This window comes from Microtus ochrogaster, chromosome 2 (genome assembly GCF_000317375.1).
Source record: "Microtus ochrogaster isolate Prairie Vole_2 chromosome 2, MicOch1.0, whole genome shotgun sequence".
In the NCBI taxonomy this organism is placed as follows: domain Eukaryota; kingdom Metazoa; phylum Chordata; class Mammalia; order Rodentia; family Cricetidae; genus Microtus; species Microtus ochrogaster.
In genome coordinates, this window is record NC_022010.1 from 7,515,058 (window position 1) to 7,532,391 (window position 17,334).

At 47.6% G+C, this 17,334-nt stretch overlaps 1 protein-coding gene across 2 annotated transcripts in view; it reads left to right on the forward strand.

Moving 5' to 3' along the window:
* Positions 1–17,334, forward strand: part of Ksr2 (kinase suppressor of ras 2) — a 353,104-nt gene that overhangs the window by 65,304 nt on the left and 270,466 nt on the right. For both annotated transcript variants that reach the window (XM_026784070.1, XM_013349493.2), the window contains exon 2: positions 14,994–15,134. In XM_026784070.1, coding sequence (XP_026639871.1) covers positions 14,994–15,134 — 141 coding nt within the window. The remainder of the gene's footprint in view (positions 1–14,993; positions 15,135–17,334) is intronic.

Sequence of the window (17,334 nt, forward strand, 5' to 3'; positions counted from 1 at the left end):
AGTTGAGCATATACTTTTGTTGTATGATGGGGCCTCTCTTGGGTATATTCCCAAGAGTGGTATTGCTGGGTCCCAGAGATCAACTTTGGATATTATTTCTCACACCTGTCCCCCAGTTTTTTGAGATAAGGTCCCTAGATGGTCTGGAACTTGCCAGGAAGATTGTATTCTTTCTGTCTCTGTCTTCCCCAGGTCGAGATACAAGTGTGTACCGTTGTGTCCATTTTGCTTCCTGTGGGTTCTAGAGCTCTGGCTTGGGTTCTCAGGTTTATTTACATGGCAGGCACTTTTCCTGAAGCTTCTCCCAACCCCGCTTCTCTTATATTGTTTTAAAGAATGTGCAGCATCTATGATTTGTTCCACTATAGTGGTTGAGATTTGTATTTATTGTGTGTGCGCGCACGCGTGTGTGCATGTGTGAGTGTGTGCGTGTGTGCGTGTGTGTTTGTAAGCGGGTGCTCCCATGAGTGGAGGTCAGAGGACAATTTTTGGGAGTCACTTCTTTGCTTTGACCACACGGGACTTGGGGATTGACTTTAGGCTGTGAGAGTTGGCGGCAGGCACCTTTCCACGCTGAGCTGAGCTACCTCACCAGCCTCCACTTACCCATTTCTAAGTTGCATTAAATACATTCTCATTGTTGTGCAGCTACCACCACCATCCACCAATCCAACACTTAGCATCTGGGTCAGACATCAGATCCCAGGACTAATCAGGGCAGCTGTGGCTTTTTCCATGGAGGGAATCTCCATTTGCTTCTTCTTGTACAACATTAATTCACTTATGAACTTGCTCTCAAGAATCTTTGGTAAAAGGCAAAGAAGGCAGGAAGTTCGTGCCCCCATGGTAGCTGCTGGTAGGATTAAGATGGGGTAGAAACGGCTCTAATGGGAGGGGCATGTTTTAGCTGCTGTGCACACATAGTGTGTTTAAGTGGGGTGTGGTGCTGCTCACTAGGGAAATGGAGGCAGGAGGACCTGGAGGTCATTGCCAGCCTCACTGCAGCATCAAAACTTCTGGGCTAGCCTGATCTACATGAGACCCTTTCTCAAAATGAAGCAAAGGAACCCAGTCTGTTTATGGAGTTGGATGTGGTGGAGCACACTCCAGGGTAAGGAAGACAGAGAGAATTAGACCTACAACTTGAAGGATGAGCAGGAGGTCAAAGGTGGTGACCTCAGTTACTCCCAGGGTCTCCCTCAGTATGTCTAACAGGTCCTGATCTGGGGACATCAGTTTGAGAAGCCCCAGTGTAAGTAAAGGATGGCAGGAGAAGAGCTTAAGACAGAAGTGCTTTCCTTCCTTCCTCACCAGCCTCACCAGAAAGGGGAAAGGAAGGGTTGTGTCCATACTATCTAATGTGACAGCCATTGCTGCATACAGCTCACTACAACTATATTAGTTCATATTAAACACAACTTTAAACTCAGCTTCTTGGCCATACACCTTAACACTATTCCAAGTATTCCGTAGCCACGTGTGGCTGCTCTGTTGGACATCATGGATATAGAACATAGACACCATTCTAGAATGTTCTAGTCAGTCCATGCTGGCTTAGGTGATTGGCTCAGCCAGGTCCCATTAGCTGACTTGAGACCAAGCCAGATGGGATCCTGGGGTCCTGAGCTCCTCATAGATGTGACTTTCCTCGTTGCAGGGTCTCACATGGCCTGTGTTGACATCATGGGAGGCTCCTGCCCCAGACCAGGCCCTCACATGCATGGTCCCTGTGGCTAAAATTCCAAGTACAGAATCCAGGATGGGTTTCTTGCCAAGCAATGCCAAAACCCAGATAGAAGCCACCTGTGGATGTTCCTGCCTTCTCCATTCATACAGATAACATTGAAGGTTTGGAACTTGGTATCACTCTTGAATGTAGAGGTTTTTGTTTTTGTTGGTTTTTTTTTTTAACCTTCTACTTAACAGGGAAAAACATGTCTGTGAGAAGCTATGTGGATCATTTGAACCTCACAACTCCTCACCCTGGAGCCGAGAGCCGAGAGCAGAGCAGGACTCTTCATTCCGACTTTACTCTTTCCTCACCTGGGAATTTAAAGGCTGTGGTTGGGGCAGGCAAAAAGGCACAGTGGGGTCAGCGTACGTGCTGCAGACCCTGATGGGCTGAGTCAGATTCTGGATCCCACATAGTGCAAGGGCAGACTGGCTACCATGGGTTGTCCTCTGACTTCCACATAACTCTGTTGCGTGCACCACCCCAATAAATAATATCAAATAATTCACTGTTCCTTTGTTGGACCATTGTCTGCCTAGCGAAAACATTCTCAACTGTATTTTTTTTTTTTTGTATCTGAAATATTTAACTTGTGTGTGAAATTTGCTAAGTGGAAGTTGGGGTTCCAATCTGAATCTTAGCTAATTAAACACTATCAAACAGTTTAAACAGTATTATACATTTGGTATACGGAGACTTTAAGCACCTTAGTTGTTGGTGAACAAGCCTTCTCGACAGCTTCAGCCTGTGAGACGGCTCGTCGTGTAAGGGCGGTTGCTGCCAGACGTGGTGACCTGAGTTTGATCCCTGGGACCCGCATGGTGAAGGGAGAGAAGTGACTCTCACAGTGGTCCTCTGACCCCATCTGAGTATCTGAGTGCTAAGGCATGTGTGATGGAACTACACACATCATTAAAAAACCAAGCAATAACATCGTGAGCTAGCCACATGACTCTGTGGCTCCTGACACGCTCAAGACCTGTGCTCATTCCCGAACACTAGGAAATTTAAATATATATATAAGGAAAACTTCATAAATATGCTGAGCTCTCTGCCGAGGTTGTACTGAGTTGAGTGTCGGCTGAAACTGCTGTCTAAACCAGCTGCTCACTTCAGACCATAGTTGGAGGGGGTGCATTAACCTTGCTACACTCTGTCGGGTTGGAAGAATATGAAATAATCACCTCAAATATACAAACTATATAATTCAGACATGACTCTGATGGGTTTAATGATCCTTAATATGTATAATGTGTCCCAGGTCTTGACCGAGTCTAAAGATATCATTTTAATGAGGATCATGGTTCATCTCATCCAATTAAAGTTAGACCCTGATGAAGTTTTGAAGTTATTTGAGGGTATTGAGCCCTCTGATTGTCTCAGCTGATCAGTGATCAGAGATTTCAGCAAGGATGTGATCTGGAATTTTTTTTTTCTCTTCCAGACAGGATTTCTCTGGTAGCCCTGGCTGCTCAGGAGTTCACTTTGTAGACCAGGATGGCCTCAAATTTACAGAGATCCTCCTGCTTCTGCCTTCCAAGTGCTGGGATTATAGACATGTACCACCACCTCCTGGCTGGATTTTTTTTAAAAAGTTGTATTTATTTATTTTTTATGTGTATGTGTGTGTGCCTGTGTGAGTTTATGCATACCACATGCTTGCAGGTGCCCATAGAGGCCAGAAGAGGGCGTCAGATACCCCCGAAACTAGAGTTCAGGCAGTATTGAACTACCCAGTGTGGGTGGTGTTAACTGCTGAGCCATTTCTCCATCCCTAGAATTTTATTTTATTTTATTTTTTGGTCATGGGAGCTAAGTTATAGGTTTATTTACTATGCTGATTCTTTATGTGACTTAATTTTAATTTCGCTGCCATAGTCATGAATAGTGTGATTGTCTTGAGCAGTGTGTACTAAATGGAACATGTGTCTTGGGTCTACTGTGAAGCTGTTTAGCCATTGCCTTGATGTGGCTTCTGGTACATACAGTTTGTTCTAGATCATTCTGGCCTTTACCAGGTTTTTTTTTTTTTTTTTGGAGACAGGATTCTATTGTGTAACCCAGACTGACCTTAAACTCATGGTCCTCCTGCCTCATCCTCTTAGAAGTTAGTTATGTCTGTGTACCCCCATACCTGACTCTCTCCCTTCCCTGTGGTTCAGGCAGTAGGCGGTAAGGCTGCAGACTGCTCAGGACATTCCCCAGATGTTTCTAACTGACACTTGGCTCTGGCTTCCAGAGTCACAGGCGTGGGAATCAGAATGTCTGCCCAACCCTCGCCTCCTGTCCTTCAGAATAGCACCTGCTCACAGGTCCTTTTCATGTTCTGTGACCATTGATTTTTCTCACTTGCCTGGTTCAGAGTGGAGGCACAAAGGATGGGCCCCACCCGACCAGAGTGCATTCCCGAGGGAACTACAGTGTGTGCCTGGTGGGAGGTCATTTAGACTAACCAAACTGAAATTGCGTTCAACTTAGGTATGATTTAGGATGGGGCGTTTTTTAGAAGTTGAAAGTATTAGTCCGGCATTTCCCCTGAAGCCAGTGCTGAGCACTTATTTTGGGTTCCTCCCTGTTCTAGAAAAGTTGGAAATGATTGCAAGGGAGACAGAGATTAAGTTTTTATTTTTATCCTCCTCAACCCTGTGCTTTCTGGGGCTACTGACTCTGGGTGCCTCTTCCCCACCTCCCCAAACCTCAGCCATCCATGCATGTGGCCCTACAGTCCCTCACTGCTGCAGTGACAATGAATTGAGGACCCCCAGAGGGTCTCCCAGGACAGTGAAGTCAAACTCAGTGTGGTTGAGCTTCTTGCCTCTCTATCTGGAGACCTTGTTTAGATGGAAAGAGGAGCCCCTGGTCCCAGGAGTCCTGGGGCTTGGAGTGGAGACGAGCAGGGGCTTAGCGCTTGTGTTTCTAACAAGATCCCCAGGCAATCCCCTAGCAAGCAGAATCTAACAACTTTGAACTCAGGAACTTAAATAATAGTTGATGAATTAGTAGCATTATTATCAACAGACTAGTAGATACAGCAAGTATATAAAAATCAACAAATGAGGGCTGGGCGGTGGGGGCGCACGCCTTTAATCCCAGCACTCAGGAGGCAGAGACAGGCCCATCTTTGTGAGTTCGAGGTCAGCCTGGTCTACAGGAGCTAGTTCCAGGACAGGCTCCAAAGCTACAGAGAAACCCTGTCTCGAAAAAAACAAACAAACAAAAAAAATCAACAAATGTCAATTTTGCTACAAATACAATATGGGTATGGTTATACTTCAAATTATTTATGAATATTCATATCTGTATGACTATATTATATTATGAACATAGTATAACTATATTACAGCAGCATATTATTATAACACACACGTTAGTAGTATAACAATGCTGAGGCTGAGATGTAGCACAGTGATAGAGCCCTTGCCATGCGTGAAGCCTAGGTTCCATCTCTAACACAGCAGAGACACAGGGTACGGTGGTACCCGTCTTTATGCTGAAGCAAGCATCAGGAAGTGGAGGCAGGAGTCCAAAGTACAGTGTCTACGTTGTGAGGATGAGGCTAGCCTGAGCCACAGGAGACCTGTCTCAGAAGCCGTGAGATTCTAATAATGCTCCCGGAGGAATTCCTGGGGGCTAAGGGATCTACTCTGCTGCTTACTGGAACCTTTGGCTGTTTGTAAAATTCCTTACCAGAAAGAGTAAAGGAAGGGTCAAAGGTCGGACTGCAGAGACTGCTCTGTGGTTAAGAGATCACACTGCCTCTGCTCAGTTCCCAGCATCCATACTTAACTGTTGCCTCTACCTCCAACTCCAGGAGATCCAGCGGCCTTGGGCATCTGCACTCACAAGCGCGCGTGCATGCGCACTCACGCACACGCGCGCGCGCGCGCGCGCGCACACACACACACACACTTAAAAAGAATCTTTAAAAAAAAAAAAAAAACACCAGTTATCTTGAACCCAAAGCAGTGGGCAGTGGAATCTATATCCCTTGACCCCTTGACTGCTCTGAACCCCTGGGGTCCTCTCTGCCTTGGGTCCAGGCGGGGCAGAAGACACAGGTCCTTTCCCAGTAGGGAGCGTGCCTCTGGATGCAATATGGTCAGTTGTTTGAAACCTTTTCAGTCAGACAGTTTTCTTCCCTGTCAGCTGGCCCCTCCTGCAGGGCTGTTATGACAATGGTCGCCCTGGCAACCGCGGGACGGCCTTAGGCCTCTGGTTGCTGCTCCGGCTATTACCCTGGTGGGGTTTGTCAGGCAGTCCTACAGCTTTGACTGCATAACCAGGGAACCCGTCCTGCCCAATCTGTACCTTGGGAAAGGGCTCAGGGGTCTGATGACCATTTCCAGTGATGCTCGTTTATCAAAAGACCAAAATAAATAAGTAAATAAATAAAAGGACAGACCACTGGCTGTTTCCTAGGCAGGCTCCAGGCAGAGCCCCTGCTCAGAGCTGACAGGATGATGGGTGTGAGGTGGTGGGGAGGCGTAGCCATGGAAACCAATAAACAGCATCATTTGTGATAAAGAGCGTTACCCAGGATGTGGGGTGTGTGTGGAACTGGGTGTGCCTTGTTTGGAAGAGAGAACTCGGCAGGGTGGGAGGGCCATATTGGTGCTGGCAGGAGAGCTACCCGATGGCAGGAGGGGACAGGAGCCCGGTCAGAGTCTGTGGGTTCAGGGCTGTTCGAGTGGAGGCTGCGGGAATGGAGTGCTCAGGAAGAACTGAGGGCATGCTGGCTGTGTCATTCCGGGGACCCACGTGTGCCATGCGGTGTGATATGACCCCAGTGGGCTGGCAGGTTCACGCAGGCCTAGAGGATTAGGTGCACACCCCTCCTCCACATACCCTGCTTTCCTCTGCGTTTCCCTGACCCATCTATTAGAAGTGCCCAGGGGTGATGGCTCTAGGCAGCAGCAAACCAAACCCCTGTGTGTTTTCTACTGGTCTCTGCAGTTTGTCTGAGTTTAGATTTGGAGTGAACAGTTTCCTGTTTCCCATTAGGGCTTTGAGACACGATTATTTTTAGAGCTGTCACATGTCTTGACTTTTAATTTTTTTGTTTATGCCGCTAAATTTACCATCATACTAATATGGAATACAGTAATAAGGCACGGGGATGCTTGGATGGAGTCTGGGCCTGTAGACAATTTCCATTCGCTGTGTGAGGTGCTGGGCTGCCATCTGGTGTACAGATGGAGAATTGCACCCTAGGATCCCTGCACCCTGAGCCACAGTTGGAAGGGCACTTGTGACCCCGGCAGTACTCGAATCACCCTTGTCATAATATGCTTTTTGTTTTTGTTTCTGAGGGTTTCTCTGATGCCTTGGCTGTCCCGGAACTCGCTCTGTAGACTAGGCTGGCCTCATACTCACAAAGATTCGCCTGCTTCTGCTTCCCAGAGAGCTGGGATTAAAGGCGTGCATTACCACCGCCTGACCCTTGCCGTAATTCGAAGGCAGATACTTTGAACTGCTTTTTTCACTTTAGCTCTGTTTAGACCTGAATTGAGGGTGACTTAAAAGCCAACTATGGCACCTGGTGGGATGAGGCCACTGGGTAGGGTGAAGCCACCAAAGGCTGTCCTTACATTGTGTCTACTTCAGTGGAGGAACTAGGAGAGGCCCTGAAAGGAGACTTTAAATGGCCTGAGTTTGGATCCTGGACCTGCCACTTCTTTGTCTGTGTGACTTTGGGATGGGTAGTGCAGCACCCGGGACTCCATTTCCCCATCTGTAATGCGGTTCCAATAACGTGACTCCTGGGTCATCATGCTAACACATTTAGAAGACGCATATTGGGACCCATTTTAAAAAACTAACTTAGCACTCGGGAGGCAGAGGCAGGCGGATCTTTACGAGTTCGAGGCCAGCCTGGTCTACAAGAGCTAGTTCCAGGACAGGCTCGAAAGCTACAGAGAAACCCTGTCTCAAAGAAAAAAAAAAAAAAAACAAAAACGAACCCCCCCAAAAACCTAACTTAGTGATGTTGGAAGAATTAATTATTATCACAGTGATTTTTGGTTTGTTCTGGGGCTCGAACCTAGGGCCTTAGCCACGCTGGCCATGTGCTCTGTCACCAAGCTATACTTCTAATGTGAAAGGATTTGAAATTAGGAGTCAAAATTCTCCCCAAGGGTACATCCCTGCTTTGCACACCTTTTCTGGTAAAGGTTCAGCATTTTTAATGCTGAGATTCTGTGGGCAGCACTTTTGTAAAATATGATAAAAATGACTCACTAGAAAATGAAATGGACAAAGAATGTAAGACTGGCTCGGAAAACAATTCAACTCCTCAGATTCTGAATGACTCTTGCCAAATAGCCAGGAGCCTCTAAAGGCTCGGGCTCTCCCGAAGGGGCGTGGTTCTTCCCGAAGGGGCGTGGCTTACCCAACAGGGCGTGGCTCACATCTACACAGACTCCCTTAGTCTGGGTGTGGTATAAGCTTTGTGCTTAAACCACTCCAGGAACTCTGAGAGGAGGGAGAGGCCTCGCTTCCTTAGCAGTCCTAGCAGTCTGCCACTACATTCTGTGATTATGGATCCTTGCTGTGTAAGAAGCTGGCCCATCAACTTTGCATATCAGGTGTCCAGGCTGACACGTGCGTGCGGGGGTGGGGGGTGGGGGGGAGGCTTCCACCTCAATTAACCTAATCTAGAAATCATGATAATTCTGAAACCTGCCAATTTGACGATCAGGGTAGAGTATCACAGGTTCAATTAATTAGACCTGGATTCAAAACCTGAGTGAAATTTGACGGCTTTGAGTCACTGATGACCTTGGGCCAGTGACTTAACCTTTTTTTGGCTTGTGGGAGGATAATCAGAATCCAAAGTTGTCACAAGGACTAAATGATTAATTAAAAAAAATACAGTCTCAGGACCGTAACTGACAGCCATGCTGTGACCTTAGTCTTGGGGATGCAAGATTTCTCGGCAAATTAACTGCCATTAAAATGGCTTTACTGGGGCTGGAGAGATTGTTATGGTTTAAGTAAAATGCTGCAGGTCCCTGAGTGGCTGCAGCAGGCAGCATGTCCCGAGACCACTAGGTCCCCAATGTGGCTACAAGCAGCAGGCAGCAGGTCTCAAGAACAGCCAGTCCCAAGCAGAGATGGCACAGTTCTCTGAGTGGCTGCAGTGGGCCACAAGTCCCAGGCAGGGATTCGTGTGGTGGGTAAGAGACCTTGATGGAGCAGCTATCCAACAAGGAGAGACAGACAGATGGGCAGGCCACGAAACCACGCTGCAGGTCTCCGAAGGCGGTGGGCAAGAGACAGAGACATGGATAGGCGCACCATGCAGAGTGAGGTTAGATATTTATTTAGTGGGTTATGGAGGGGAAAGGGAGAAGGGGGAAGAGGAGAGAGAGAGAGAGAGAGAGAGAGAGAGAGAGAGAGAGAGGCAGATAGAGAAACAGAGGAGAAGGGGAGAAGTGGGAGAGGGAGAGACAGAAGCTGCCTCTTCAAGAGAGAGATTGAAAAGAAGGACATTCAGGCTGGAAGGTGAAAATCAGCTTGCCTCAGCAATGGGGGGGGAGTGGCCATGGCTTGTCTCTTAAAGGGACAGAGTAGACCATTACAGAGATGGCTCAGCAGTTAAGGGTACACACTGCTATGCAGAGGACCCAGGTTCAGTTACATGCTTCTACACAGCAGCTCACAACTGTGTGGAACTCCAGCTCCAGGGAATCTTATGCCCTCTTCTGGCCACTTCAGGGTCCTATATGTATGTGGTGCACACAAATCCATGCAGGCAACCACATACATATAAATAAAATAAAGAAAAAAATGGCACTATAAAGCCAGACATTACTACACCTATTTGTAATTCCTGCAATAGGGAGACTGAGGCAGGAGAACCAAGAGTTAAGTCCAGCTTGGGATTAGCAGTAAGACCTTATCTGAACACACACACACACACACACACACACACACACACACACACACACATGTTTACACGCCCACCCACCCACACACATGCACAAAATCTCAGAGTGTGAGAGCCTCTTTGTACTGTTTGTTGTCTAGGTTCTTTTCCATGTGATTAGGAAAATGACAGATTTGAGAAGACCTCCTTTATTCTAAAATCAATGAGACAAGTATGGGATGATAGGCGTATCCACTTCTTTTTGTTATAGCTGTATGTGTGTGGTATGTATGGTGTATGTGTCTGACATGTTGGCACATGTGGTTGGGGCAGCACATGCTTGTATGTGCACAGGCATTTGGCAGCCAGAGAAAGCCATTGAGTGACTTCCTTCTTCTCCCTTCGCTTTACCCAGGCAAAGTCTTCCAAACCCAGAGCTCAGCCATCCAGCTAATCCAGTTTGCCCTGGGGAGTCTTCTGTCTTTGGCTCCTGAGAACTGGGGTTGTAGGCAGGCACCATACCCACCCAGCTTTGACATGAGTCCTGGGGAATCCCAGGATCCAAACTCTAGTTCTGATCCTTGCACATTGAGTGTGACACACAACACAGCACACCGCAATACAATGCAACCCAACACAGCGCAATACAATGCAACAACAAAAACAGCCTCCGCTTGTGTGAGAACTCGTATGTGGTGTGTCAGCAGGGAGGTAGGGAACCTGGATGCTGGGATCATGTGTGGGGGTACTAACACAGTGACGGGCTTGCCAAGGGGGCTGCCCTCTGAGTTCTGCCCCACCCTCTCTATTCCCATTCACACCGCACAGCACAGCACAGACATTCCAGGAGGTTCCGTTCCCAAGCCAGACTTAACAGCAGGGGATGCACATCACTAGGAGGAGGGAACTGAGAACAAACAACTCAGAGCAAGAGTATCGACAAGGAGCACCCATCAGCGCTCTACAGAGACCTGCACACACTTGACACACCTCTGCAGGCATGCTCTGTCCGTCACACAGGGTTTCATGGTATGAGGATGGAACCCAGGACCTCACACAGGCTACACAAGTGCTCCACTACCGACCCTTGGGCTCGGTTTAGTAGATTTCTCCTCGACCAATACGATTGTGTGTCACAGAAAACATTTTATACTGTTTTAGTTTTTAAATTTCAACCAAATTCATTTATATGAAGCAAAACAAAACACAAATCTGTTCCCGAGTTGAGCGAGCCACACCGATGTCCTCTTTGTCACCTTCCCTCTGGACATTTGACGTGGACTGATTGCTTACACTGGCTGCAGTGATGCCTCTCTCCTCTGCTTCTGAAAGTCTAGAATTAACGTTAGACTTTGAGAACACACCTACAAGTCAGAGATTAAAGGCAAGAGCAAGCACCTATTGCTCAGAGCCACACCCTGCCCCGCCCTGCCTTGCACGTAGCACCTTTAAGGTGCAATACAGCTGGTGAAATTTTGCTCAAACACTTGTGGTCTTGCAGTAAAACTTGGTGAGAATTTTACCCATGTGCTGGTTCCTCTTGAAAGCTGCTTGGCTCCTCACCAACCCTGGCCCTGCACTACTCTGGGAAAGCTTAGCAAGATTGGGAAACCTAGCTGGTGTCTCCAAATGATGGCGGTCTGGCTTGGTGTCTCCAGCCATCACTGTTGGGGTTTGTGGTGATTTGAATATAATTGGCTTCCATAAGCTCCTAGGGAGTGGTAGGTGTGGCCTTGTTGGAAGTGTGTCACTGCGGAGGCGGGCTTTGAGGTTTCATATAGGCTCAAGCCACACTCAGTGTCTCAGTCCAATTCCTGTTGCCTGTGCAGGATGTAGGACTCTCAGCTACCTCTCCAGCACCTTGTCCTTGCCTGCATGCCACCATGTCCCACCATATGATAATGGATTAAATCTCTGAACTGTTAGACACCCAAATAAATTTTTTTGTAAGAGTTGCTGTAGTCATGGTATCTCTTCACAGCATTAGAAACCTCAACTAAGAAAAAGTTTGAATTGTGACTTCCCCTAGGTCATGTATGCAAGTCCAAGCCCTAGTCATTTAATTTATTTATTTTGTGTGTGTGTGTGTGTGTGTGTGTGCGCGCGCGTGTGCGCACATGCATACATGGCATGTAAAATGTGGAGGTCAGAGAGCAACCCAAGGGAGTCAGTTCTCTCCTCCCACTGTATGGGTCCACTGGGGGTTGAGTTCAGGTCATCAGGCTTGGTGGCAAGCACCTTTGTTTGCTGGGCTACCTTGCTGGATCTCATTTTTAAAACCGCTCTTATAGAGCTTTATTTAATTATTGAAAAGATCCAAACACTGTGTTTGAAGAAACAGACCTACATCTTGTTTGGTTGGGTACCCTCCTGAGAAACAGTCTTACTCTCTCACATGCTTCCTCTGCTTGGCATTATGGGATTGCACCCCACTTTCCTTCTTTTCTCCCCCCCTCCCTACTTCCTAATAGGCTTTCTGTACCCCAATAATAGGCTTCTCCACTGATACAGTAAGCCAGATCAAGTTGAATTAAAAAGTAAAAGACCAGGTTTAGTCTGAGCAACGTAACTCCTGGGTGACTCCTGCAGCCCCCAGAGATTGAGGAGGGAGAAGGCACAGAAAAAAAAAAAATCACGTGATCAAACTAAAGGAGCTTAAATACCCTGTAGGCACAGGGTGATGCCGCCTCTGCCACGAGCTGGGTTTGTGTCCAGTCATGATGCTTTAGGAGGGGACTGGGCAGCTGGCAGCTTTAGTCAGGGGTGTGGAAGTTGACTTTTTGGTGGTTTTTCTGAGAGGGTGGGGTTTGGAGAGGCAGGAATGGGGCTTTCAAAGGGTGAGCTGTTCCAGCAAAACACTTCTCTCTCTTTCCTTCTAGATGATGCTTTACTTTTGTTTATGAGTGTTTGTCTGTGTGTATGCATGTGCACCAGAAAAAACGTGTCAAATCCCCTGGAACTGGAGTTACAGATGGTGGTGAGCTGCCATGTGGGTGCTGGACACCAAACCCAGGTTCTCCAAAAGAGCAATACCCCCTCTCAAGTGCTAAGCCATTGTTCCCGTCCCCTGTATTGCCTTTCTTTGGTTAGTGTTGTTCATTTGTACAGGACTAGCCACGAACAAAACAAAGCACTGTTCCTTTTGCATGTCCTGGCATCTGTCCAGGAATGTGGGCCAGGTCTCCTTTAAAAAAGCATTGGAAAGCTCACGGAGACTTGTGTGTGACTTGCCAATCCAACAACAGAATGTAAATGTCCTTTCCCCCCACTCTTTTCCTACCTCCATTCTCCTCATCCCCAGAGGGTCAAGGATCCTTCCAGAAAGAGGCTGTGTGTTTACAAAGAAATATATGGACACATTTGGCCGGGGAGTGAGAGATTCTGTTTGTCAGGACATCTCCAAAGCCACTGTCTGCTCAGCAGAGCACAGCTTGTCATTTTATCTGGCAGCGGTGTGAACAGGGCTTCTGGATGTTATGTGATGGGGGTATGAACAGGGCTTCTGGATGTTATTTGATGGGGGTGTGAACAGGGCTTCTGGATGTTATTTGATGGGGGTGTGAACAGGGCTTCTGGGACCTTCTTCGCCTACAGCCTCTTTTCACCAGAGAGATGGTTATGTAACGGGGTCTGTGCTAATATTACTGATGGTAAACCATAATGAAGTTTATTTCAGAGTGATTACATATATAGAGAGATGATATCACCATGTGTTAAATAGGAGAGAAACAATTGTATGAATGAGATGGGTGTGCTTATTTATTTTTATGTAAACAACTAAAACTTGACAATATTTGACACTGCAGTGTGCAGGACGTCTGACCATTTCTTAACGTCCATTGATGGTTTGATCTTAGAATCGTCAGTGCCAAGGGTGCTGCTTTGCATAAGAACAGAGTACAACGTGGTGGAAATGTATTGAGCCACACCTCAGGAATCATTGGAAATTTCGCCCTAGTCCTAAGACAGAATTTATTTCATGATTTTAAAAAATAAAACCCAAGTCAACTTTACTTTTATTTTTGTTTTTATCTAGCCTTCTAACACAATGTGGGCCACACCTACAACAGTTTGACACTTCCACATTGAGAGGAACGAGAGGGAAACACTGTGAGTCTGTTTTCTGCAATGGAGTCTTGATGTGTCTCTGAGAGCAGAACACCGCTGCTGTTCCCGACCCACAGTGGTCTTGGTGGGAGCCGAGGTGCTGCCACAGGGGTCACTGCATTGGGTGGTGTGACAGCACTCGGAGGACAGTGCAGTTGTGTGTTCGGAACCAACAGTGACGTCACCAGAGGTGACAAGCACGAGCATTGCAGGGAGCACCTCAGAGTCTTCTGTGTTTGATTGATCTGGAGTTAGTTTTTGGTTATTGCACATTCAGAGATCTTTGCTGTCCCCCAAACTTCCCGGACCCTGCATTTAGTTACGTATGGAGCTGGGGTGTAGAGTTCCTTTTGTGGCTGCTGCATGGCGGAAATCGTGAGTTTCTGATAGGTGGATTCTCAGGGTGTTGACAACCCTTTGCTCTTGTAAGCAGAAGTGTTAAAAAAAAAATCCTTGGACACAGTTACTTTCCCAACATGGTTGCTATAAAATGAGTTTCTAGGCTGGGCTGTGGTGGTGTACGCCTTTAATCCCAGCACTCACGAGGCAGAGGCAGGTGGATCTCTGTGAGTTTGAGGCCAGCCTGGTCTACAAGAACTAATTCCAGGAAAGCTAGGGCTATTACACAGAGAAACCCTGTCTCGAAAAACAAAACAAAACAAAACAAAAATCACAACAAACAAACAAACAAACAAACAAAAAAGAGTTTCTAGATATGGAATTGTTGGGTCAAGGGTCTATGTGATTACAATGTCGGTGGAGACCACCACAAAGAAGAGGTAACCCCACCACCACCACCACCACCACCACCACAGCAAAGTACCAACCTATCTGTTCTCCCATCTTCACCAACACGGTGAGAATGCAGGAGGCATACAGTTCACTCTGTGTTGCTGGAGCAAGGCATCAGTAGCTGGGTACTTTATAAAGAAAATAAGTCTATTTGGCTTATGATTCCGGGACCTGGAAGGTCCAGACCGCCTGTTGCTCTGTAACATGGTAGGGGAAGGAGGAGAGCTGGCTGCTTGCTGAGGGGACCATGTACACGGGGTCTAGCCCCTTAACCAAGTGCTTCCAAGAGAACTACAGTAAACCCATCTAAGGGTGGTGCCTCCATGTCTTAGTCAGTCTTGTTCGACTGTAGACCAAGGTGCAAGGTTGGGTCTCACTGGGACAGAAACAGTCCTTGGAGCACAGGATTGTCTGGGTGCGTGATAGCCTGGCTTCTCAAGCCTGCTCCCTGTGGTGGAGTCATTGAGCAGTGTCCTTGTCTCTATGTTTCTGCAGAGCAAGCTGGTCAAGTACTTCAGCCGGCAGCTGTCCTGCAAGAAGAAGGTGGCCCTGCAGGAGCGCAATGCCGAACTGGACGGCTTCCCCCAACTCCGCCACTGGTTCCGGATCGTGGACGTGCGCAAGGAAGTCCTGGAGGTGACCACAGGCTGTCCCAAACCCCTTGGCCCTCACTGGCTGGAGACCACCTTTGCTGCTTCCTAGATGGCAGGGCGTGGGATATGCCCAGCACAGACCCAGGCACATAGCAGGCCCTCAGTATGCCAGACGAAGGCTTGCAGGATCTCAGAAGTCTCTGAGTGGGACTGTTGAGGGCAAGGCTCTCAAGCCAGCATTTGTAGTGAGGGTGTGGGGGTGGCCTAGAGTCAGGATTTTATTCAGATCTGCCATGAAATGGAGTCACCCTAAGCCACCATGTTGACCAGTGCTGCCCACTGACTTTTTGCTGTGGTGGGGGTATTTTGTTTGTGTTGTCTGATAGAGCAGCCATGGTAACTACAGCTCCTGGAGCGCTAGGATTAGTGTGGGGGACCAAGGATCCAGACTTTGAATTGTATTTGATGTAAAGGACTGGCCATTGCTGCCATATTGGATTGTAGAGATTCAGGATACCAGCCTTTCCACGTGGGTCATGAGGCGGGAAGGTCGCTCAGTGGGCGAAGCGCCTGCCGTGCAAACACGGGGCCTGAGTCGAGTCCACAGAACCCACGTGCAAAAGCTGCGTGTGAAGACATGCTGGTAATGCCAGCACTCCCGAGGCAGAAACAGGTGGATCTCTGGGGCGCACACACACACACACACGCACACACACACACACACACACACACACACACACACACACACCAGCATGCATGGAGTTTTGCACCCCTAGTTTCGCTTCCAGGATGCCCAGAATACCTAGGGCAGTGTGTTTCTTACAATATTCTTAGGATGAATGAAAGGCCACATTTTAGTTTTCTTTCCAATTATTGTGATGAAAGCAATTTTTCTTTTTTTTGAGGGGAGGACTGATTGACTGGCTCACAATTCCAGGCCACAGCCCATCACTGCAGGGCGTCAGAGTTGAGGTGATCAGTCATGCCCATTGTCAAGAGCAGAGAGAGAATGAATGCACGCTGGCTAGCACTCACCTTGCTCTCTCCTTTTCCATAGTCTGCAACCTTATGCCTAGGGAGTGGTGCCGCCCATAGTGGATGGGCCTTCTCACCTCAACTAACGTAACCGGGACAGTCCAATGTAGCCCTGTCCACAAGGTCAACTTGATGTAGAAACTCCCTCCTTGAGACTCTCCTCCTAGTGACCCTAGATTGTGTCCGAGTAACAATTTAAACTAAGTATGATGATATAAATGATAGTTTAATTGCACAGCTTGTGGTACTTCTTAAAGGCTCCGGGATTATATAAATATTTGTGTACCTAGCGCCCCTCATGGGGCAGGGAAAGCAAAGTCAGTCTTCTAGATAAGGGCTGAATAGCAGTGGTTTTCAAACTGTGTCCGATGGGCAGCCAGTCTTAGTTTGACTGACAAGATGTGATCTTATCTTATTTTGGCCCAACAACTTAAAACTTGTTTTCCAAAGACTAGAGATCTCTTTTTAAAAAAATATTTATTTATTTATTATGTATACAATATTCTGTCTATGTGTATGTCTGCAGGCCAGAAGAGGGCACCAGACCTCATTCCAGATGGTTGTGAGCCACCATGTGGTTGCTGGGAATTGAACTCAGGACCTTTGGAAGAGCAGGCAATGCTCTTAACCACTGAGCCATCTCTCCAGCCCCCAGAGATCTCTTGCTTCAAAGCCACGAGTACTAATTATACAGAGGGTAATCCTTTCCCGACGTGATGAACCACAGTTGGCAGCCCCTTTGGTCCCTGAGATTCCACCAGATTACCTCTTTGGGGGCTCTTAGTCCACTAGAGAGACATTCTGAGGCAGGGTGAGGAGTGAAGGCTCCCTGCCTGCAGTTCACAGGCTTGTCCACCAGGGGCTGCTCTCACGAAGTAAAAGGGATATATGGAGCCAGCTATGAGACATGCCCTGTGTTCAAATGTTGCCTCCACCACGCTCTTGCTGTGTGACTTGGGCTAAAGGTTTAACTTATCTGTGCTTTAGCATCCGGGTCTGCAGGTGGCGGTAACAAATCACGTTTGCTGATGACACAGTGCAATGGTAGAGACCTTCCCTGGCATGTGTGAAAATCGAAGTCCAGCTTCCCCGATAAAACAAACACGCACACAAACACACATACATGCACAGATGGACACATACACTCACATACATATCGCACACACATACATGCACAGATGGACACATACACTCACATACATATCGCA